The sequence below is a fragment of the Cyrtonyx montezumae genome, unplaced genomic scaffold, assembly GCF_038088225.1.
Source record: "Cyrtonyx montezumae isolate F1298 unplaced genomic scaffold, pur_monq_1.0 scaffold_16, whole genome shotgun sequence".
Taxonomy (NCBI): Eukaryota; Metazoa; Chordata; class Aves; order Galliformes; family Odontophoridae; genus Cyrtonyx; species Cyrtonyx montezumae.
In genome coordinates this window covers 5235641-5259746 of record NW_027071892.1, presented here as the reverse complement: position 1 = coordinate 5259746, position 24106 = coordinate 5235641, and the positions used below count along the sequence as shown (strand labels likewise).

At 51.0% G+C, this 24106-nt stretch overlaps 1 protein-coding gene across 3 annotated transcripts in view; it reads left to right on the top strand.

Moving 5' to 3' along the window:
- The first annotated feature begins 6648 nt into the window (after nt 1-6648).
- The window catches only part of ADCY9 (adenylate cyclase 9), a 58899-nt gene continuing 41441 nt past the window's right edge, over nt 6649-24106 (top strand). For all 3 annotated transcript variants that reach the window (XM_065732454.1, XM_065732453.1, XM_065732452.1), the window contains exon 1: nt 6649-8421. In XM_065732454.1, coding sequence (XP_065588526.1) covers nt 6729-8421 — 1693 coding nt within the window. In that variant the 5' untranslated portion in view covers nt 6649-6728. The remainder of the gene's footprint in view (nt 8422-24106) is intronic.

The window sequence follows — 24106 nt, the reverse complement described above, 5'->3', positions numbered from 1 at the left end:
ACAAAGCTGCTTAAAGGCAGTTCTTCATTTTGCACACTGAAACCTCCACCCAGTAGATCCAGCTGCTTTTGCTAACAACTGGATGAACTCTCCCAATTGTGGAGAGCACACAAAGTGCTTACATGGCTCAGGGGCTGAAGAGAGGTGCATGTCTTGCTCGCGTGGTCCGGGTATGACCATCACCTGCCTGCTTCTCCTTAGAGCTGTTTCAGTGAGTAGGAAGATCATGGGAAGCTCATCCTCTGCAATCAAGGGGTCTCCGAAATGAAACAAGGAACTCCTTATGCCTTGTGCCTTTGGGGGACCGTGAAATGGGATTTAATACATTTGCATTGCTTGAACAGCCGGGAAAGAGGAGCAGGATATTCTCACTGCTCTTCCACAGAGCCAAAGCTGAGGATGGAGCTGAAAGAAGGAGGGTGACAGAGGAGAAAGCCACCTAGCACAACAAACCTGAGCGCAGCAGGGGTGGGCAGCCTGGGCTGGAGCACAAGGCCTGAGGGATGCATGAGCTCTTGGCTGTCCACCCACTGCAGCTCCAATGTTTGTGGGTGCAAATCCTCCAGAGCTGCAGGCTGGAGGAACCCCTGGATGGTGGTGATGGGTTTTCTGACTGTGTCGTGCAGAGCTCAGTTTGTGCCATTGAGCATGGGAGTTATTTGATTACTGCTTATCATGTGTGGCTGTTGGTGCTCCCGTTAAACAATCCCCCATTTATAAAAGGATTAGGGCCCCATTCTGAGATTCCAATTGTGTTGAGCTGGTCATTGCCAGAATGTGTAATTTCTCACTCCACCATCGCTCCCTTTTCAATGTCATATGTTCAGTATCTTCTGCTCACCAACTCACCCATCCGAGGGTTGCCATCTCCACCAAAGCTCTGTGCATTCGTGACTGCAGCATCATTTTCTTCCCACCTTGCCCTGTGGACACAGAGACACCAGTCCCTTCTCCATTTTCACATGCAATGAAATGAAGTTTTGAGCCAACACAAACACAGAGGATCTAACAGATCCTCCTGAGTTTTGGGACAACAGAAGCATGCTCCTTCCCAGCTTATGGAATGCCTGCACATAGAAATCATCACGGAAATAAGCATTCCTGGGTGCCATCCACTCCGGACAGGCAGAGCACGCAGTGCTGCCATGTGGACTTGTTTGCTCCTGGGAGCAGGGGACAGCAGTGTGTCACCTGTGTGCCCAGAAGGCCGCAGCCAGCCCCCAGAATCCTGCGCAGAGCTGAGCAGGTGCCTCTCTCCTATCTTTTCTGTGCAAAATAAATATAGAAAATTGCCACAGATCTCTCCCTCTCTTTTCCTTTTTTTTTTTCCCCATGATTCCGGCACCCACGCCATGGGAGAACAGATCTGCAGTTAAAATACACTGCGGCATTCGGAGGGTGGAAGGAGAAAGCAAATGTTTGAGGAGATGGCCACGCCGCGTCGCTCCCATTCCGGCACAGTGCTCGGGGACAGCAGTGGCCATCACTGCCCCACAGCAGCACACCGGGATCCCCTCGTCCTCACAAACCTGCATTCAGGAAAGGGCTCGGTGCACATACAGCAAACGTTTCACCGAGATTCAGAGCTGTGTAATTCCCTGTGGCACTCAGGCCCGGAGCTGGGATTTTCGGTGGGATTTGCAGCAGGTCTTTCTTCAAAACCCACGCAGTGTGCACAGGAGGATTGCATAAGGCCATAATTGTGCTTGCACGTTCTCTTCCCCACCTCTTTTTGGCTGAATAATCCTTAGTATCAAACACCAGGCACGTTGCGAGTTGCAACCGTGCTGATGCAGAAGTTGGAAAACGACAGAATGGAGTTACACGTTGCACTGCAGGAGTGACAGTCTTCTTTTCTCAGATCTCCATCGATCATTTCTCCCATAGCAATGTGGGAAAACGCTGCCCCAAGTGCCACAGCTGTGGGCTATCACACACGTCCTCTGAGGTCCTTCCCATGCAGCAGAGCTCCCTTATCTGTGCAGATCTTCCCACAGAAACAGTGCGGAGAAGACAGGCTGTCCAAACTCATGAGCTGTGATAACAGAAAGGTGTTGTTTGCCGTTTCTCTGCAGCGCTGGCTCGCTGCTGCTATTCTGCAGTGCCACCTGAGCTGTGCATAAGGTGTTCATGGCTGGAGGGGAGCAGGTAGCAGTGCAGCACAGAGAGCAGCATGCAGGCACCCAGCTCTTCCTCGGTGGAGGCTACAGTGAAATTTGCAGGGAAAGGGGAATACACCCAAGACAAAGGGCTTTGCTGCCTTGGCCCATGACTGCAGGGGATCTCACTTGCTCAGGGCCTGGATGAGGTTGCTGCATGCCAGATGGAGCTGCCTGCTCTTCGCAGAAGACAAAGCCAACTCAGCAGATATGCAGATGCACTTGGGCATGAAGATCTGGAGAGGCTGTGCTGCAGGATGCAGGCAGGGAAACCCTGGGGTAAGCGCAGCTCTGTGGGGCCACGGGGCTCTCATGGTGTGCTGGGAATGGCTAACGGTGCATCTGCAAGGTAAAACATGAGCTGGGCCTCTTGAGAAGGGAAAATGGGTGAATTAACACTGGGATTATATTTCTTCTTGGTTTGACTCGAAGTCATGGAAACTCCTCCCCACAGCAGCACATAGCCACAGTTTTTTGTGGCTTCTCACTGCCTGCCCCCTACTCACAGAAGTCCTGCTGATGACTTTACAGCTAAGTCCACACCACTTGAATGCAAGTGTTGGTCATGCTCGTTGCTTTCAGCTATTTTATGGTCATGGCCTGACAGCAAGAGACTTCGCTCTGCTCAAGGCACCTTGGATGGACATCTCCACAGTTGAGCTCTGATTGGCTTCTCAGCTCCCACCCTGTCCTCCCCAATGTCCTGGGGCTTTGCTCCAGCCTGGTTGTCCCCTGTCTGTGGCTCTGACCATCCGGAGCAGCTGCAGCCATGCTGCAGGTGGGTGCTGGCTGCCCCACCCGCCACTTGCCACTGCTGCTTGCTCCTTGGTGCTTCCACCCTATGCAGCTCCATTCATACCAATCCGAGCTTCCCCATTGCAAGTAAGAAAACAGTTTTGCTTTGTTTTGTTTTTAAGGATGTCATTCAAGTTCCTCCAGTGAGGAACTGGAGTTATAAAAAAAACATGTTGGATGTGGCTGTGTTTGCAGACAACAGTGGTGCTTCCTGTGCTCGGAAACAGAGCGAGTTTCTATTTCAGGCTTTGCTGACTCAAGGGTGAGGTGCCCGAGCTGATTCAGCAGCTTGGCAACTCAGGGGAACTTCTCATTATGAATGGAACGAGCAATAAACTTGAAGTTTGCCTTCGTCTCACAGAAAGGAGGCTTCAGGGGAAGCCACATCCCGGTGGCAGACACAGTGCCACGCGAGCGGTGTCTGCAATGCGTTCAGCACCTCATCTGGGAGATGGAGCTGCATCGGTAACGTGGGTAATCTGAGCTCCTTCTGAAAAAGGGTGAGAATACAGAACAGTCACAGGGAACCTGACCACCTTGAGGAAGTGAGAAGAATGCACCACTTACTCAGCTTCCTTTGCTCTGCGTGGTAAAGATGCCAAAGGTGATCCCTGCGCTCTTCTTGCATGAAGACGTGAACAGGTTCTGCCATATTTTCCTTCGCTATTCATGCTGTTTCCAGAACCAGATGGGATGAGTAGCCTCCATCCGCAGTGCCCAGGCTGCATGCTTTGTATGCTGCAAGTATCCCCGTGCCAGCATACAATAAAACCACAAACTCCTAAAGAGCACTCCTCCTCCCCAGCTGCACCACGACGGGCATTAATACCGTTGTTGTTCTGGCGGCGGTTGCCATCCGCGTTCTGTGCCTCATGGAGGCGGCTGGCGAAGCCTAAAAAAGCATCATGTGGGCTGCCACATTTCAGAGCCCCCCCCAACAGTTCCGCACAGCTCCACCAGATAAGCAGTGAAGTACAATATTATGAATGTCAAACAAAAGCTCATCAGGAGAGCTGACAAAGCTGCGCTGCTGAGAAGGGAAGTAAATCGAACTCCTATAGACTAAACACATGGATTTAGTGGCGTGGATTTAAAAGAAATTTACTCAGACACCTGAGCTTCCTCGGGGCAGAGAAGGACACTGGGCAATCCCAAAGCTTCCCAAAGGGGTTGGACCAGCCAGGTTTCTCCTTGGTCCCACTTTATCCCGCCTTGCTGTCCTCCAAGCCAGCATGTGAAAGCTGGGAAAGATGGGAAAGAGGAGACCAGCAGAGATCAAAAGCAGTCTCTGAGCGGCAAGTAACCAAAACCTGGGATCATGTGGGTCACTCCGGTTAAAACTTGTGATGTACGCAGCATCTTTGATGTGATTCTGTTTGTTCTCAGCACACACAAAGTCCTACTTTATTGAGCACAGGGGGAACAAGACACGTTTCTGTTGCTTCCAAGTTTCCTCTTCATGCATACAGGGCGAACACGCTCGAGCCGTTGTGCTCAGCGCACAGCACAGGCAGGCACCATCCAGAGAAGGGTAACAGAGCGGTGAGGGGTCGAGAACACCATTCTTATGGGGAGTGGCTCAGGGAATGGGACTGCTCATTCTGGGGAAGACTCAGGGGAGACCTTATCACCCTCTGCACCTCCTGGAGGGAGGTTGTAGCGAGGTAGGGGTCAGTCTCTGCTCCTGGGTAACAGCAATAGGATGGGAGGTTGCAAGCTGTGCCAGTGAGGTTCAGGTTGGGTGTTAGGAAATGTTCCTTCTCAAAAAGAGTGGTGATGCACTGCACTGCTGCCCAGGGAGTGGTGAGCTCATCATCCACAGAGGTGCTCCAGAACCGTGGGCAGTGGGCACGGTGGCGTGGTTTGGGGTTGGACCTGGAGATGCGAGTGGTCTTCTCCAACCTCAATGACTCTACGACTCTGCACTCCGCTCGTTGAATTAAAGCCCATGCTTCAGTACTAAGATACCAGCGTGGGGGCTTCAGCTTTTCCTATGCTCTGCAGAACCAATGCTTTACTTAACTAAGGAACAGAGGGAAGTGACAACTTGGTTCATGCCAGAGGGAAAACTCAGGCCCCTATCTGCAAGAAAACTCACCCAACATTCTACTCAGTGATGCCCTGAGGCACTCAGCAGCAATAAGGGCTCACACAATTGCCTATTTCCTCTCTTCCTCCCCTCACGCTTCAGCCCTCTGCAGCCACAACCCCTTTTTGGAGGTGTAGGGAGGAAACAGCTGACACAGAGCAGCAGCACGGCATGGCCCCCATAAGCACTACGAGTAAGGCCATGCTCGCATAATGCAAAACAATGTGCTTGAACTTCAGTGCCTCCTCCATCTCAAGCCTCAGACCATCCCATCTCCGCAACAACAGAAATCCTGTGGGGTTCTGCCAGAACGTTAGGAAGCACAGGAGTTTTTCTTTGTGCTTTGCAGGTACAGAACTGTGCCATCGAGGCAAGGAACTTCTCGCCCCTCTTTTCAACAGACCACCGCAGTATCTTTGAATCCTGGGCACTGCTGCTCTTATCTGATCCTCCAGATTCATCGCGAAGCCGCTCGGAGCACGTCGTGGTGAATCCATAGAAGCTCCCAGGGGAGCCCTGGGGAAGGCCCCAGCTCGGGTCAGCCGGGACAAAACAACGACCGCTATCGATCGGGCTCACGGATTACGGATCGCCTCCGCACGCGAGTGCGTCAGGAGCCGGGAACACGCTGCAAAAGAGCACGGCACACGGCGCACCGTCACTCGGATCCGCGCTGAGGACGAGCGCAGGCTGCAGCCCAGAGCCGCGCGCTCCCGAGGGAGCGGGGCACGGCCGTGCGGAGCAGCGCGGGGCCCCGCGGGCCGGGGCGGGGGGCAGCGGGCAGCGCCTGGGAGGAAGAGATAGCGCGGCGCGGGGCACGGCGCGGCTCCGATAGCCGCGGGCGGGATGACGGGCGGGACGCGGGGCCGCGCCGCGCAGCTTCCCCGCCCCGTTAGCTGAGCGCGGCCCCGCGGAGCCCCGCGCGCCGCCTGTGACAGCCGCCGGCGGAAGACGGTGTCCGCCCGCGCCGCGCTCCGCCGCTCCTGAGCGAGCGCCCCCGCCCGCCTCCGCCTCCGCCTCCGCCTCCTCCTCCTCCTCCTCCTCCTCCTCCTCCTCCTCCTCCTCCTCCTCCTCCCGCCCCGCTCCGCTCCGCTCCGCTCCGCGGCTCCCGGCGGCGGCGCGGCACCACCCCGCGGGAGGGGGACATAGCAGCGGCGGCGGCGGAGGGTCCGCCCAGAGGCGCTCGCTCGCCGCCCGCGGCGCCAGGAACGCGCGGCTGCGGGGCCCGGCGCCGGGGTGGGGGGGGGGGGCGGGAGGGGGAGCGGCCGGCGGGGCCGTCCCGGCGGGCGGAGGCGGCGCGGCGGGGGCCGGCCCGGCCGCGAGGGGAGCGCCGCACGCACGGCGGCCGTTGGCGCGGGGAGGAACCGGCGGCGGCCGACATGGAGGAGCGCGCCCCTCCCGGCGGGGGCCCGGCGGCTCCTCCGCGGCGCTGAGCGGCCGTCCGTCCCGCCCCGCCCCGGCGGCGGGCGGCGGGCGGCGGCCCCGCGGGGCGCCCGGAGGCGTGCGAGGCGGCGGGACTATGCGGGGCTGCCCGCGGCCCCCAGCGCTGCGTGCCGTGCCCGGCCGGCGGCGGAGCCCCGCGGCGCTGCCCGGGGCGCGGAACTGAGCGGCGGCCTCGGCGGCCGTCCGCGCTCCCGGCCCCGGAGGATCCGACGCGGAGGAGCTCTTCGGGAGGGACCGACAACATGGCTTCCCCGCCGCACCAGCAGCTGCTGCATCACCACAGCACCGAGGTGAGCTGCGACTCCAGCGGGGACAGCAACAGCGTGACGGTGAGGATCAACCCCCGGCAGCAGCAGGGCTGCTCCTCGGCCAAGCGCTGCAAGTACAGCATCTCGTCCAGCTGCAGCTCGGGGGAGTCGGGGGGCACCCGGCGGGCGGGCGGAGGCGGCGGGCCCGGCCCGCGCCGGCAGAAGAAGCTGCCGCAGCTCTTCGAGAGGGCCTCGTCCCGATGGTGGGACCCCAAGTTCGACTCCACCAACCTGGAGGAGGCGTGCATGGAGCGCTGCTTCCCGCAGACCCAGCGCCGCTTCCGCTACGCCCTCTTCTACATCGGCGTGGCCTGCCTGCTCTGGGGCATCTACTTCGGCGTGCACGTGAGGGAGAAGCAGATGGTGTTCATGGTGCCGGCCCTGTGCTTCCTCTTGGTGTGCGTGGCCTTCTTCGCCTTCACGTTCACCAAGGCCTACGCCCGCCATTACGTGTGGACTTCGCTGACGCTCACCCTCCTGGTGTTTGCCCTGACGCTGGCCACGCAGTTCCAGGCACTGCATCCCATCGCGGGGAGCGGTGACGCGTCCAACCGGACGGCCCCGGCCGCTCCCGCCGACACCTGCCTGTCCCAGGTGGGCAGCTTCTCCATGTGCGTCGAAGTGCTGCTGTTGCTCTACACGGTGATGCACTTACCCTTGTATTTAAGCTTGTTTCTGGGACTGTCGTACTCGGTCCTCTTTGAGACCTTTGGTTATCGCTTCCGCGATGAGAACTGCTTCACGCCGCTCGGAGGCGGCGCCGTTTATTGGGAGCTGTTGAGCAAAGCTTTCCTTCACATCTGCATCCACGCCATCGGCATTCACTTATTTATCATGTCCGAAGTCAGGTCCAGAAGCACGTTCCTGAAGGTGGGGCAGTCCATCATGCACGGGAAAGACTTGGAAGTGGAAAAAGCCCTGAAAGAGAGGATGATTCACTCTGTTATGCCCAGAATAATAGCCGATGACTTAATGAAACAGGGCGATGACGAGAGCGAGAACTCCGTCAAACGCCATTCCACCTCGAGCCCCAAGAACAGGAAGAAGAAGCCCTCCATCCAGAAAACCCCCATCATATTCCGCCCTTTTAAAATGCAGCAGATAGAGCAAGTGAGCATTCTGTTTGCGGACATCGTTGGCTTCACTAAGATGAGTGCCAACAAATCTGCCCACGCGCTGGTGGGGCTCCTCAACGACCTCTTCGGGCGCTTCGACCGCCTGTGCGAGGACACCAAATGTGAGAAGATCAGCACGCTGGGGGACTGCTACTACTGCGTGGCTGGCTGCCCGGAGCCGCGGGCGGACCATGCTTACTGCTGCATCGAGATGGGCTTGGGCATGATCAAAGCCATCGAGCAGTTTTGCCAGGAGAAAAAAGAAATGGTCAACATGAGAGTCGGCGTCCACACCGGGACGGTGCTGTGCGGCATCCTGGGAATGAGGAGGTTCAAGTTCGACGTGTGGTCCAACGACGTCAACTTGGCCAATCTGATGGAGCAGCTGGGGGTGGCTGGGAAAGTCCACATTTCCGAAGCTACTGCGAAATATTTGGACGACCGTTACGAAATGGAGGATGGCAAGGTGACGGAGCGGGTCGGTCAGAGCGTGGTGGCCGACCAGTTGAAAGGTACGTGCTGTTGTTTTGTACTCGGTTCTTATTTTCCCTTTGACGAGGGAATGTGTTCTCCCCAGCGCGTGCCTGGTGCTTGTTGACTCACTAATGGAACGTGCTGTACGCACATCTCGGCGTGCTGCTCATCAGCGGCACCGGGGGAGTTCTGGAGCGAGAGATGTCGTGGAGATGCGCGTGAAGGAGCTCACGCCTTTTTTGAGGGGGACTGAAAGCACTCTTTGCCTTCACATCTCCTTAACGTTACTCGTGAGCGAGTGGCGTCGTAGGGAGGAGAAGGTGAGCGCGCTTGCTGTCTGCCAGAGGTTTTTATTGTGCTGTTGTGTCATCCCTTAATGGGGTAAACAAACTTGTTAATTGACTTCATGTGCCATACATAGAGCATATGTGTTTTGTGAAATTATGTGCATCTGTGAAAAGTTTTTTTGGCACCGAAGGAGTTGGGGCTGCGGAGGCACTTGGGAAAGCTGACAGCTGGATCTGCAGAACCGAGTGAGCGCTGCGAGTTTGGCAGTTTGATAGCGAGTTGTTACGGTTCACAGCGACGCTGGAAAAAGTTACTGGGGTGGCTCGGTGCGCTGGCAGATGCTGTGCTGTCTGCAGCTCTGGGCAAAGCTGCAGATTTGCAGCTTGGATGAGAAGCTGGGGGATCAGTTGGCTCCCCATACAGATGGAGTAAGGGGCCGGCCATCACTTTTCTGCACAGAGTTTGCTTTCCAATGGAGCCCTGCACTGGCGAAGAGCTGCCTGCCCCTGGGGCCGTGCTGCTGTCTCACAGGGTGGGGGGTGGGGTGGGGGGGTGTTTGTGCTCAGTCATAGGAAAGTGAAAACGAGCATGGAATGTGTAGTGAGCCCTTAAAATGGGCGTGTGTTTGTTTGTTCTGTTTTTAAATGTACACGCTTCTATAGGGAAAGCGTGGGAAATGGAGTGGAAGGAACCAAAGGAGTTGCAGGAGAGCATTGGGGTGGGGGAAGGAGAGGTTTGGGGCCGTAAATACGAGACAAGGCCAAAGTGGCTGCAGAAAGGTCAGCAAACGAGGACTGGCAGAGCAGTGGCAGCGTGCTCGCCTGGCAGGTGCTGCCTGGGATGTGACACAAAGACTTATTTTTGGGGAACGAGCTGTCTGCACACGTACAGCACCAGGGCTGAGATGAGGCTTGTGGGGAGGAAGAGCAGCCCCACCGACGCTGGCAGCTGGGAGCCACAGCCCACGTATACGTGTGGAAGCGTACTTTGGAGAAAGGAGGATCAGCTGTGATCTCTCAGTCAGCCTGAGCTGAATTTTGCCTTTCTGGTGAAAATAAATAACGTCAACGACAGGTTTCTCTACGGATTGTAGAGGAACAACCCTGCAGTGTTTAAATGCTTCCTTTCCTTCTTCCATCTGACTTCATGGCTGGATGCAGCGAGGGGCTGGGCTGTGGCAGCCAGTGAAATTAAGTGTTTTTGCTAAATTTATAACTGTGCTCAATGTCATTCATCATGGTGACGTGAATGGACTTGTGGAGACTGACGGTACTGCTCTGAGATACTTGTCTGCATTTGCCCGTGTTTTCTCAGAGACCATGAGAGCACCGTGTAGAGCAGCAGTACCTCGTGCCAGCAGCTCTTTTTTCTTGGTCTTTCTCAAACTTCTGTTCTTGCTTGGGTTTCTTGCAAGGGGGCTGCTGTCCCTGTGGCGTGCTGATGCCGGTTGGGCAGCTCCATTGCCTTACTGTTTTCCCTGAGCATTAGTTGACAGCAGCAGCAGAGCAGAGGAAGTTTGTTGTGGTTGTTAATTATGTCATGTGTCTTACTCTTTTCAAGTATCAAAGTGCTGCGGAGATAACAGGCACAAGCTTTATTTCCCTACCAACACTTCACTTCTCAGCTTCCTTTCAACCTTTGGTATCTTAATGATATCCTATTGTTTATATCGTGTGCCTGGTGAATTATCTCTTAGTTGCCTGTGCTGCCATTGCTGCTGTCTGAAGTTAAGCCAGTGCTGCCAAGTCAGCTCTTCCCCAGCAGAGTAGGGTGCTGGGGGCTCACGCTCACCTTGAGCCTGTCTCAGGGATCATGATGTCAGTGCTGCCCTGGGTTTTGGGACACCGTATGCTGGTGACAGAGGTGACTGAGTGACGTCCTCCTGCAGCTCTGCACGTGTTTGGAAGGACACGGGCCGTAACTCAATCTCTCTTTCCTCGTGTTGCTTTGAGGGTCATAGGAGTGTTTAGGATGGAAGTATGTTTTCTCCCTCCTTTGATTGATAAATGATAGGATGCTTCTGTGCCTCCTTGTTGCAAGCAGCAGGGATTCTTGCCCCGCCAAACTTGCAAGGACAGGAGAGCCAGTGATGGCCTCACAGCGCTTTCCCATTTCTGTCTGCTCTCTCACTGTGAGGTTGCTCAGCCCTTCTGTCCTCACAGCACCTCATCCCCAGGGAGGTGAGGAGGGCACAGAGGAGCAGCATTGCTGTGATGTTTTCTATAGACAAACCCTGTGTCTTTAGCCGTGGTATTTGAGACAATTTGCATTTTCTGTTTTCTGGCTAAGATTCCCAGCAAATAGATTTATTGAGGGCTGTGACAGATAGCAAGAGTCACATAATACATGAGATAATGACATTAACGTGTCCCTTCTGGGCTCCTGTGTGGAGTCAGAGATCTCCTTCCAGGATATAAAAAGTCCTGCTTATGGAAATGTTGTTGTTGTGCTCTTTGTTGTTCCCATTTCTTCTCGTCTGTTTGCATTTCTCCCTCTTGTTGCTCAGGAGGTCATGCTTGCTGTTTGCCAGCCAGCCAGCCGCATTCCCAGAAATACCAGGGTCACCAGCGTCTGGTTTCGAGCCCTCAAAATGCGTAAGCATCTTGGGGAAGAATGCATGCTCTGTTTATGGAGCTTAGCGTGACAGAACCGTGGTTTTCATTTGGGCTGTGTGTATGTGTGCTGTTGGCCTGGTACAAGGCATTGTCATCAAAGTTCCCCCAAAAACTCGTGGCTGTTGGCTGCTAGGCACCTCCTTGCCCAGGCTGTCTCAAGGACACGTTGCTGAGCGGCCAGCTTATCAGTTTTACACCATCTGAGCTATTCGCTGCTGTTACTGAGGCAGGAGGTCACAGAATCATCATAGAATCATTGAATGGTTTGGGTTGGAAGGGACCTTTAAGGTCATCTAGCTCCAATCCCCTGCTGTAGGCAGGGACACCTCCCTCTAGCCCAGGTTGCCCACAGCCCCATCCAGTCTGCCCTTGTGTGCTTCCAGGCAGGGGGGACATTCACAGCCCTGCTGGGCAACCTCGTCCAGTTTGCAATCTCACTGTCAAGTGTGAATCTGAAAATGAAACATCATTCCCAGATTGACTTCTGTATTTTGTAAATGGAAAGCGTTCAGAGGTGGATAGTTGTAACTCGAGGTAATTTGCATGAAGGCACATGGCCAGGAAAAAATTTAAGTTCCACTTTGATTTAATGTTTTTATGAGATCTTTAATTTTACAGTGTGATAGCAGAAAGAAAAGAGAGAAGTCATGAAGGAATTGGCTCAGGCTGGTTCATGTCTAAATCTTTGGGTTGTGAGGATGGGTTTGGTGTTTCCAAACAAAAGAGCTTCTTGTGACATCCTGGTGATGGTTGGATTTGCTCAGAATGCTGCCTGGTGTGATGGAGGAGCTTTTTTTGAAGGGGAACGTGATTATTTGTATTTGTGTTATTAGTGCCCATCAGTTTTAGTGCCAGGCAGAGAGGTTCAGAAAGATTAACTTCCCCAAATGTTGAGGCAGGTTTGCTGGGTGTCTCTTGACTTTGACCAAGACCAGGCAGAACAGTGACTCTGTGAGGATGCACCCCATGGCTGCTTAGTTATTTAGGGGAAGCTCATCTGTTGGCTGCTGAGGCTCTCAGTTCTGATCTCTGATTTCCAACTGAAGGCAGTGAGAAGCCATGTGTGAGTCCAGTCCTTGCACGGACACGGCCTGGCTCCGTAATGGTGTCTGCAGAGGCTTTCTTCTCTGTTTCTTTCTTTATCTGCCTGAAATATAGTTGTTGAAATGCAAACTGGTGCCCCATAGCTAACAAGTCTGAACTCCCTTCCATTTACTCCATTCAGTCATCAGAAGTGTGAGGGACTGTTCAAATGGATGAGAACTTGCTATTCTTTAAGTGAAACCCTTCATATTGTGGGTTATCGGGGGAAAGATTGATGGCAAAGACAAAACACAGCGAAAGACACATAATTTATGTTCATCTCCTGTCATGACGAATACATGATTTGAATAGATAGTTTTAAACCTTTTTTTTCCCTCAGTTATTTCACAATACGTGCTTCGCGTTACCCTCTGACAAGTGGAGGATGTAGGAACTTCTTTCTACCACTTGAAAGCACTGATTTCATTGCACTGCAAGTTGCTGTAGAACGTCAATTGGGTGAATTAAAACTGTTTTCCCCTCTCTGCAGTGTGTGGCTGTCTCTCTCTTGATCCTGAATGGTGAGTGCCTCCATCCCTGCTGGCTCTGTAAGGAGAGACAGCGACTCCTGCTTCCGTTGCAGCTGACACTTGAAAATTCCCTGCTATTTTTAGGCCATTTTTTATCTCACTTCTGTCCTTCAAAAAGAAGAAGAAAAAAAAATCCCAGCCTTTAAATGTTTAACTTCCAGCAGGAGCTGCTGTTGTGAAGAAGCCAGCTCGTTGGCGCTGCCTCGTTAACGCCTTGCAATGGACTCTTGGTGCCTACCTGTGTGTTACTGCTGCAGTTGTTGGGCAGCCCTGCAGAAGTCAGTTGGATCTTGACTGAAAGCTGCGCAGGTTGTGCCAGTGCAGCTGCTTGCCATGGGACTGCTGAGCCAAGAGTCTCTGTGCTGCCCTTCAGCCCAGGCTGGTATTGCTGAACGCGTTCTCTCTTTCCTTCTTTCCACAAGTGTTTTAGCCTGGAGTGCTCTGTCTCCTAGTACATGTCTGTAGGGATAGACAAGTTTCTTGGTTCCAAGATGTTCCACTTGTTTCCCTTTGGCTAGCAGCCCTCAGGTTCAAAGTGCCCCTTACAGTTGCTTGAAAACTTTTGGGTTTGTATTTGCTCCAGTAGCTTAGGTGGGAATGCTTTACCAACCATATAAATACCCATAAATACGTGCTGCAAGTCATTATTTCTCCAACAGCTCTTCCCATTCCTTGTGTTGCACTGCTGAAGCTGTTGTCTTCAACCACTGCTCAAGCTGTTGTCTTCAGCTTGCTAGATACATTTGGACATCACGTTATAGTCATGAAATTGCAATGCTGATGAGAAAAAAGACAAAACTGGAGCAGGGAAGAAGAACTGGCTGGACATTCAAGTCTGCCAGCATGGTGTGGGACCTTATGTTTGCAGAACAGAAAAAGGAGGAGAGAAGAAAAGTAAAACCAGTCAATGATCAATACTGTCTGTAGTAGAAGTGCTAAGTCATGGCCTGAAGCAGTGATGGAGCACCTGGTGGGAAGGCAGGGCCAGCCCAGGGGAGCTCGGGTGCATGCAATGAACCTGAGTGACCAGAAGGGCTGGAGCCAGGATCCACCCCTTCCCAGCCCTCATTTAAGGGTTGGCAGTTAGAGGTGAGGGGATCTCACTGAAGATCTCTGTATACCTGAGGCCTTCCAGGGGTAAGCAGCTTCTTTCCTTTGTTTCTGTGTCCACAGCTGCTGCGTTTGGGCTTATCCTTGCTTGCTGCAGCCTAGGACTTTGCTGCCCTGCTTTTTCCATCACGTTATAGCATTACATTATCAATATTTATAACTGCTGGTACATCTGAGAAGGCAAAGCAATGACGGTTTGGTTGGCTGCTTAACAGCACAATAAGCAAAAAGAGAAGTCAGTCTTTGTAATAAGAGATTCTTTGAAACGCTGATTCAGCCTATAGGAAACATAGGGGCAACTTCTGATTCTGATACTGGATGCCTAATTATTTATGTTCCTTAGGAAAACAGTATCTCAAACAGAAGTTGAAATGCTTTTTTTTTTTTAATATGCAGCATTGATGTTTAATACTGTATCTGATACGTGAAGCCATTGGCTTTTTTCCGTATGTTGTGTTAGGTATGTTTCTGAAAGAGCTCCCTGATGGCTGCTCCAAGCAGTTCCTGTGTCCACTTCTCGCAGTTATTTATTTTAACTCCTGTTTAATGGGCACGTGAGGCCTGCCCCATGGGGCACGAGGCATCTTTATCCTCTGACCGACTTGGACGCCAGTGAAACAGGTAGATCTCCTGGAAGTGCTGTGCCACAGCCAGTGTTATGGACAGGATGTCACGAGGAAACGCTGCTGCGAGGGCATGATTGCAGGGAGACCGAGTGTGCTGTTAGCGCCGAATTTCCGCTGTTTGGACAACAGGAGCAGGGCAGGAGGGGGTGCTTCTAGGGAGTCAGCACCAGCAGGAGGAGCGACCACAGCTTCCAGAAGGGGGACCTTGCTGAGACATGCTGCTAGCAGCTGCCAGGCCTCAGCCTGGGACTTTGGCCTTTGCTATCCATCCCCAGGTTTTAACGCTTGGTTCTTACTTAATAGCGTTATATAAAAGGCTTTCACTTGTTTTGCTTTCAGTTGGCTGTCTTCTTCTTGGGACTAACGTCACTCCTGTGAAACGTTACGAAACAGATTTTATCACGTATGTACATGTAAGTTACTAATGAAACAATATGGATAATACCTCATGTTTTATTTGCTGCTTGGCACCGACTGGAAACGGGGAGCTTTCTTAAAAATACCACACGGGGATGAGAAAATGTATTAATAGTTGTTTCATAATCCCAATAAAGCATTTAAGAGAAGCACACGCCTCACTCTGCTTTCTGGAATCCGTAGCGACCGCTAATTGAATTTTGCTGCTGAGGATGTGAAGTGATCGTGTACGTCTTCGGTTATGAAACATCGCGGTGCTGGAATCTGCCATGGGTATGGAGCTGTAGGCAGAAGGTCCCGAGTCGCTGCCGAAGTCACGTGCTCCTACCTCTGTGGGAAGCTTTGCTCACACGTTGGTATTTGATGGCAGCTTTTCCCAAAGGAGCACGGAAATCTTTATTGTGTGAAATGGCTCTGAGTTATTGCTGGTGTATATATGCACGCACTGAAACGCTGTCCGTCCTTAGGGTGTTTCTTGCATGAGAGTCATCCTCTCAGCCTGGTGTTCCTGAGAGCACTCTGAGCTGAGCCTCACACCCGTGTCCCCCTGAAGGCAGTAACGAGGTTTGGGTGCCCACTGCTGCAGCACTTTCCAGAAGTCACAGTGGCAGTTCTCATCTGAAGAGCTGTTTTGTGGCACGGGGGAGGCTTCCCTTCTGCAGTTTACTGTCTGAAGACCTTGAAGTCTCATTCCACAGGCTGCATGTGACCTCCAGACCGAAGCAAACAGGGATATGTCATCTTGAAGTCCTGCCTGTTGAAAAGATCATGCAAATTGAAAGAGCAAAGATGACCCAAACAAAGCGTTCAGCCTAGGTCGTGTGGCCGTGTGTTAGTGTATGCGTGCTGGCTTGCCAGGAATCTCTGCAGTTTTGGTTTCAGTTTCTCTGATAACTTGGCACCCCATCTCTTTTCTTCTCCTACCTTAAGGCTTTGTGTTGCTGTGCGTGTAAGCGTTGTCTGCATCTGTGGTTGGATTTCCAGTGTGCTGTCTGGGGGTCTGTCTGTCTTCTGAAGGAAAAACTGCAGCAGAGTTTTGTTTGGGGTTTTTGAATATGTACCATGTGTTGTGTGGTAGTAAGGTTTATTTTTCTTTGTTTGTCCATTTGTTTAAATGGAAGCATAGGAAAGCCTGTACAAACACTGTCTTTTTTTGTGGCAGATAGGTATTTTTTTTAAAATATGTTTTAAAGAGAAGCTTTTTGTTGTTGAGATTTCCTATAAGAAAAGCTTGGATTAAGTAAATGGCCTTGTGATCTTCATGGCTAGATCTCCTCACCCCACTGAGCTCCAAGTATAGGTCCTTGGAGATGATGCCTTGAAGTTTCTCATCTGGCTGGGACCTCATAGAGATCTCCTGTGCTCCAAGTGTCAGAGTCACGGGAGATGTTTCTGTATCTGAGGTTTCAAGAGGTGACAGAGCTGGAAATCGTTTTAAAATGTAGAAGCAAGGTTTTTCAGGTTAGGATATATTTGCGTGTTAAGCTTCCACACTTCAAGTCCCACTGTATATGCAACACAGGTTACATTATATTTGGGGACTGATCTTAGACTGTGATTTGACTTGTATAAGCCTAATATTGGATTGGATGTGAAGAAGTTCTTCACAATAAGGGCAATGAGGCATCAGCACAAGCTGCCCCGAGAGGCAGTGATGCCCCATCCTGCAGACCCCGAGCTCAGGCTGGGTGAGTTCTGATCACTGATGGAGCTGTGGGTGTCCCTGTTCACACAGGGGAGTGGGTCCAGATGGCTGTGAAGGTCCCTTCCGCCTCAAACCATCCTGTGATGATTCTGTGAGTACCAGCCATACACAGCTATGCAGAAGGTACAGCTGTGAGTTTGAGTGAGCTGGGGCTGCAGCAGAGGCCGTGTGGTGCTGGGCTGTGCTGATGGCATGTTGTTTCTGACCCCTTTGCAGTAAGGGATGTGGTAGTTTTCTCTCTGTGCTGCTGTTCTGACTAGTGGAGGGAGCAGTGATTTTTACCCTGTTGTGTATATTGAAGAAAAACCCAGCTCCTTTTCTTTCAAGAAAGCCTGAAGTAAACTCAATGTATATATAGTGTGGATACTTTATAGCTGGACCATAACAAAAAGAGGATGAAATGTTACTCTGATTTCTCCTTTCTCTTGTCTGGGGATACAAATAAGCTGCAGAAGCAGAGTGCAGGACCTGGGAAGGCTGCTGTGCTGGGGGTGGTAGGGGATGCCCTGGTGGGACTGGGGCACAGGCTTGCTTTGGGAGCTGTCTGGAGGCTCTACATACTTCCTTCCCCATCTGCAGCTGTGCAGCCCAGACCTGAAAGACAGCTGCCAGCCCTCCATTGCAGTGGGTTAGTTTCTGACGTGCCTGCTCAATAATTTGCTCATGGAGGAATGCCAGCTCTCATTGACCCCCGGCTATGGCTGCAACCAGGGGTTGTTGGTCGTGCTCTGCGCAGCTCCTGCCTGCTTCAACAAAGCTGCTGCAGCACTTTGCTTCTATGCCCTGGTCCATTGCTATTCCATCATTGATGGGAGACTGTGACCAGGCACAGCCCGAAAGTGTCACAGTGATAGGCCTCATGCCCAAACTGCAGTTCCTGCCATGCATTCTATACTGCAGCTCTCAGCAGGTTCAAATCCCTTTGGCCCTATAGGTGCCCACATCCCGAATGCACTTGGGGTGAAGGACACCATGTGCTGTCCAGCTCATTCCGCAGCACTCTGCTTGGCACTCAGCTCTGTGCTCACGGTGGGAACCCAGTGTTCCACCTCTGGAAGGGAGAAGTTGCTGTCAGAGCTGTTTTCCAGCTTTTTTTTTTTTCCTTTAATACAAAACAGATAATGATTTATCCCTCCTACTGCAGTGTTACAGCAGTTCTGGAAAGGAGAGGGCTTTTAAGTGACATTTATTTGGGAGGAAGGAAGTGATTCTTTAATGGCCTAACATTTTCTGCTGCGTTTGGGGCGATTCACAACATTTCCTGGAACAGAACTGAGCGTTTTGGATGCTGGGGACAGAAAGAGCAAACTGCAGCAGCACAGCCGAGAAGCTTTCTGCTGCTCTTTCAGCAGCCTCCCCCCAAGGTACATTCTGAGACCTTTAAAACTCAGCAGAGCCTCCACTTGCCCCACATGTGGAGGAACGGATTGGGTTGGTCTGTTTATCCAGTTTGTATTGGGCTGTTTTGGGTACAGGTTCTGCTCAGTGTGGGGTGGTGCTGCTCCTGCTGCCCATGCCCAGATGCTGGGTTCCCTCCTGGGAACATTCCCCTTCTGGGTGCCTGGTCACCCCTGCCTGGCTCTGGGGCTCCGTTTGGGAGGAATTTTCCCAGGGAGCTGCTGCTCACTGTGTGCTCTGGGGAAGGACCCTGCTCCCGTCTGTCACCTCCCCTCCCTCCCCACCTGACAGCTGTTGGAAGGAGTTATTTTCAGGTTGGAGCATGGACCTTGGAGGAGCACCAGGCTCCTTTGTAAACAAACCCAGCAGTTCCCCCCCCCTCTCCCCATTGAAAATGACTGTATACTTCTATTTACAACTTACTGCAGCCAATTTGATGGAACTGCTGTAGTTTATTTGCCCCTTTTTGTGCCCTTTCATGCTCTTTGCTGTTTGTTTGCTAATAATTCTGAAGGGTAAACAGCTGGGTGGGGGGTGGGAAAGGACTTAGTGGTATGAGCTCTAACATCTCAGTGCCATTTGCTGATGGGAGATATATTGTGACATGAGAGAGGCAGGCTTTTTGACTGTTACCATTAAAATGGGTTCTTACTGTAGAAATAACAGCAATATTACTTTTGACCAATTTCTCACATGCATTCCCAAGGTCCCGTGGCAGCTTCTCTGAAAATATTGCGGCTTGTTTAGATAAATGCTCACTGTTTGTTTTCTTTGTTCTCCTGTAACCAAAGATAAGCCCCATAGGCATTATAGCAGCAAAATATTTTAACGGGACGGAAGCTGCGAAGGGGAAATAGTTATTCCTAAATTTTCTTTTGTATCTGTAATTACCCATTAGATTTTATCTTTGAGAATGCGGAGGAGTGAGGAGCTCTGTGCCATAGATGATAGGGGGTGGTGGGGAAGGGAAAGTTGGAGGGGCACTGGCGTGGGGAGGGTCTGGGATCTGCACACAACCAACTGGAACTGCTTCAGGGGGTTCTTGTTTAGTCCTCAATGTTACTGCTTTTTGTCAGTGATGTGATAAAAGTGGAGGTGCTTTGGGTCTGAAGCCCAAAGACCCAGGAGCAGGGAAAGCCAGTCCTTTCTGACCTCATGCCAGTGCTGGCGTGTTCTCAAATATTTTCTCTTCTCATTTTTATTTTATCCTTATCTGGTAGTGCGATTGTATAGGCTTGCTTATTGATAAGCAGGTAAGTAGGTAAGTGCTCATAGCAGAGATTAAGAGAATAAACTTGAGTGAGACAAAGATGGCAAGTGGTAGAAACTGTGTGTGAGTATAGGAGGGTGCTCTGCGGGGTTGATGAGCCTAAGAATTTTGCTGGCAATAGGTGAGCACAGCCTATCTGCAGGAATGAACATCCCTGCCATGAAAGAAGGGCCAACACGACAGTAACTCAGGCAGCTGAAATGGAATAAAGCTTAAACCACTTGATTAGTTTTTGGTTATCTTCAGTTTCCTCAGTTAGCTACGCTAGGGCCTGTTTCACACTTAGAGGCTGCACTGTGTATTTGCATCCAGTCTCCTCTATACATACATTTTTGAGTTTGGAACTTGTGTCTTTCACTTTTAATGTGGCAGTGCTGCATATAATTATTTGAATTTCTATATTGAACCTTGTTGCACTTGAAACATTTTGTATTACACTGATCTTACCTGGACTGTCCCTGGCATTTCAGTTGTGAAACTGTGGGAGCTCTGCCCTTACCACGCTTGGATCTGCCTGCAGGTTGTGAACACCCAAGTTTCTAACTCACTTGGGAGGAAAAAGTAAATTCTAATTACATTTTGCTCACCTCACTGGTGGTGTCTCTCTAGAAAGCAAGGTGTGCTGGGTGTGTTGCAGCCCTGACTCCTTGGGAGCTCTCACAGTTGCTGCTGCTTGTTGCATTCTTTGCTGGTTGGGTTTTTTTTCCCCTTTGCCTCCCTCTCATTAACCTGAATAAAAGTTAGGTTAAATTAAGTAAACAAAAGGGTAAATGCATGCATGCTTGTAGTTTGCCTTCTTGCAGAACTTCAGTTTGTGCTGTTTGTTACAGGGACAGCAGGCACTGTCAGTGAGGTGTGGATGTGTGAGCTTTGTGCTGGCAATGTGATGCAGGTGATGCTCAGTGGCTGCCTGGATTTTGGCTTCTCCCCTCCGTGTAGATTAGGCTTGTGGGATTACTTCTGCTTTCCGATTGCCAGTTGGAAAAAGTGTTTTAGCTTCAATAGAATCTTAGAAACTATTTCCTTGCCTGCCTCCAGCATCTTCTCTTTCCCCGTGCCTTTTCCCTTCCTTCCAGCCTTTCCTTCCAGGTTTCCGCTCTGAAGCTGGAGATGGAAGGCACAGAAGTGGCCGGTGCAGCGCCTGGGCTGACTGCAGGAATGGGTGAGGTAATGGGAGCAGGCAGCTGGAAGGGGACTGGAAGCCATGCAGCAGAGCCCGTGGGCAGCCGTTCTCTCCTTGCAGTGCCACAGCTGCTGTATTTCAGGATGGGATAGCCAAGGAAAGAGCTGGAAGTTTGATCGGAAAGGGTCACGGTCATCCTTTAGATTTTAAATGGGAGATGATCTGCAGCGTTACACAATCTGCGTTTTGATGGATTGGCAGTGAATCTCAAGGCTCATTATTCTCTAAAAACTACTTTAGCTGGTTTTAATAGCAGGAAAATTTAAAGATGTGATTCTTAATGGCAGAAGAAGCAATGAGGATAACTGTTCCTTCTTGGGGGAAAGCCTGGCTCCGTTTAGCTCAGAGGTACCTGTAGACCTTTCCCAGCCTAGCAGATTTGTTTCCCTTCTAGACTTAGGGGATCTGCAGTAAGCAAAACAAAATGGAAGTAGTGTGATACCCAGCCTGGGGTGTCTCTTCTGCACTTTGCAGCAGGCAAGGAATGGGAAAGGAAGATCAAGAATGGTGATGGGCATCATCTGTGTATGAGATGCAAGGCTGTGCCCACACCCACAGCAGCGCTCTGCTCTGGGACTGCAAAAGGAAACAATTTCATGTTGAAATACGGCTGCCAAGCAGGCTGCTTTCTGGGAAGAGTGTCCAGTAACTGCCAGCACAGCCCTGGGATGTGGTATGGTTAAAAGGGCAAACATTTCCTTGCCCTAACCAGGGTCATCCTTTCCAGGGCTGTAGGACAGCAGGGTGGGATGCAGCCAGCCCACGGGTGGGCACCGTGCAGCACAGTGAAGCCCAGGCAGAGGTTGAAAGTTCAAAACAGCTCTGTTTTCTTTAAATGCTGTCTTTCTTTATCATGGGGAAGAGGGCAAACAAGTCTATTATTTGAAAAAGATGGCTCATCTTTGCAGTAGAAATCTTTTAGACAAAAAGTAGCTAAGATTTTTTTTCCTCGTTGTTTACTTTGAGTTTTTTTTACAGTAACGCTATTGCCTTATTGCTGAGAGAATTTGAAGTACATATAAGCTCTTTAAATGATGCAAGAAAGCAATCTGTTGGCATATAATGCAAACTGAGTGAGTGGAAAAGTAAATATTTAAGGCTGACATATTGAAGTATAAATAGTGGTCAGTGTGTGTAATGTCTTAATTGTAAAAATATTTCTTGAGCCCTGCTGGTAGGCACCACGGCCTATCTGAGGGCAGCGTCCTGAGCAGCTGCGTTGATATTTTGGGAAGCCTGGGATGGCTGCCATCTGCTGTGCCAGCTCTGGGCACACGGCCCCGAGGCCCAGGGAGTGGGCAAGGAGCTGGTTGGCCTTGCAAGCGTGTCCCTGCCCTTTGTTGGGCTTGGGGCAGGCTTCCTGATCCCAAGGAGGAAAATGGTTCCTCAGTGTTGAGTCCGTGGAGGGCCTGAGTGTGACTGTGGGGTCTGTTGCCCTCTGGGAGGATGGGCTGCTGGGAGCTGGTATTGCTGGTCTTGGGCATCCCACTGGGCCAGGGCTTGGCTCTGCTGGCTCTTTGGAGGCTGATCTTTGCTGCTCGTGCTCAGCAGGATCAGGGATTTGCACCTGGTGCAGTTTGCTACCCACTGTGCGCTTAGTCTGCAGCTCGCCCTCACTCTACCATTTTGTGGTGGCTGTGGTGCGATGGCCGGTGTGCCAGCGGGAGGATGTGGGGAGCAGGGGGGACACAAGCTAGGGGCTGGGTGTGGGCTGTGCCTCTGCGTGGGCCCCTGGTGATGCTGAGGCCGTGCAGCAGCTGCAGTGCTCCCAGCTGACATCTGGTACAGATGAAGCCAACCTGACATTCATGCTTAGCGGGCTCTGCTTTAAAAGTGACATTATGGAGAGGTGTCTGTCTGTTGAACAGTTATCATGGTCACAGGTAACACTTGTCTGATTCCAGTGATGGTCATGGTTAAATCTGCCAGGAAGAGTTCATTTTATAGGTAACAAACCATTGGCTGGAAGTTTTGTAGAAGGAAACAGCATGAGTGACCTTCTTCCTAAGTTTTAGCTTTTCCAGCTCATAAAAGATAAAATGCACAAGTTCTTCCCTCAGTTGCAGTGTGGAAGGGGAAGGCACCAAAGCCATGGGACCTCTCCGTGCCCTGCTGAGCTCAGTGCCTGCAGCAGGATCCCGGGGAAAACTGCTCCAGGGTCTTCTTAGGCATTGCTCAAAGGCACTTGGGGAAACCTGGCTATAAGTTCAGCCACGAGGGCTTGCTGCATCTGTGGTCACAGTGGTGTTTTTTTGGTATTATCCTATTATAAATAACATATGTAGTGAATTCTTATATCTTAGTTTCTAGTTAACTTCTAATGTGTTTGTTTCTAACTCACTTATAAATGTACACTGATGTCAAAACGTGGCTAATGTTAATGTATATACTACAATACTATATAATACAATCTATGATATATAATATAGAATTCTAATGGCGAATACACTTTATATAATAATACTAATGCTTGAAAGCCTTAAGGAAGATCAAGAACATTTTCTGAAGTGGTCTTCAAACATTAAAAAGAAACCCAACCTTCTATTCCTGTGAACTGTGCTTTAAATAAACAAGACAGATTCAGCACAGGTACATATCAGCTCCCTCAGTTATGGCACTCTTTTTCTCTTAATTTAATCACTTTTGCAGGCTGCTTGTTTGCTGTGTTTTGAGCTACTCGTGCTTCAGTGCATGTGGCTGCATGGAAATGAACTTTCAAACTCACGTGGACAGCTGTAGTGCATGGGATCTCGCATTTTACATCTTGCTGCAATAATCAGAAACTGCTTGGCAATGTTCTTCTGGCAGGATGGCTATGGTACTGTAAGATCTTTGCAGGTACCTGCTTGGTGTTCACTTCTGTTCTTCCTCTTGCCCGAGAAATGAGAATTGTTTGACCACAGCAGTGAGCATCTTCCAGATGTGTGAGTGCTACGATGCTGCACGTAGCACGGCTGTGACTCGATCCGTTTCCTCTGATTATGACTTAACATCTTGTGTCAGAGTGAGTTGATCACAATTGTATTTTCTTCTTAAAATACCAGGCTAGCATATTGTTAGAGCAAGAGCTAAGGAGGCAGGATGATGGATAACAAAGCAGCACATGCTGCTGTTCTGGCACGAGCAGAGGATGGATAGTGCCCTGAGCACAGAGCTCCCAGCGCAGGAGACATCGCTTTGTGAGTAATTTGTACCTCTGTCTGTGGCAGTGTTAGCTCAGTACACGTGTTTTGAAAGCTTTCATACCAACAGGTTTTACAGGTTGCATGTAGTTAATTCTTATCCCACAACAATATCTTGAGCAAAAGCTTCATTCTCGTATTCCCCTGGCAATGCTCCGCACTCACTTGTAATGCAGCAGCCTTCAGTTTGAATCTTAATTCCATGCGTGTGTCACTTAACAGCAGATGCTTTGTGGAGTAGGTCCCTATAAGTAGACTGGGCATACGCTCTCATGATAGGTGAAATAGTTTACATGCTCCCAGAACAAATATTTTC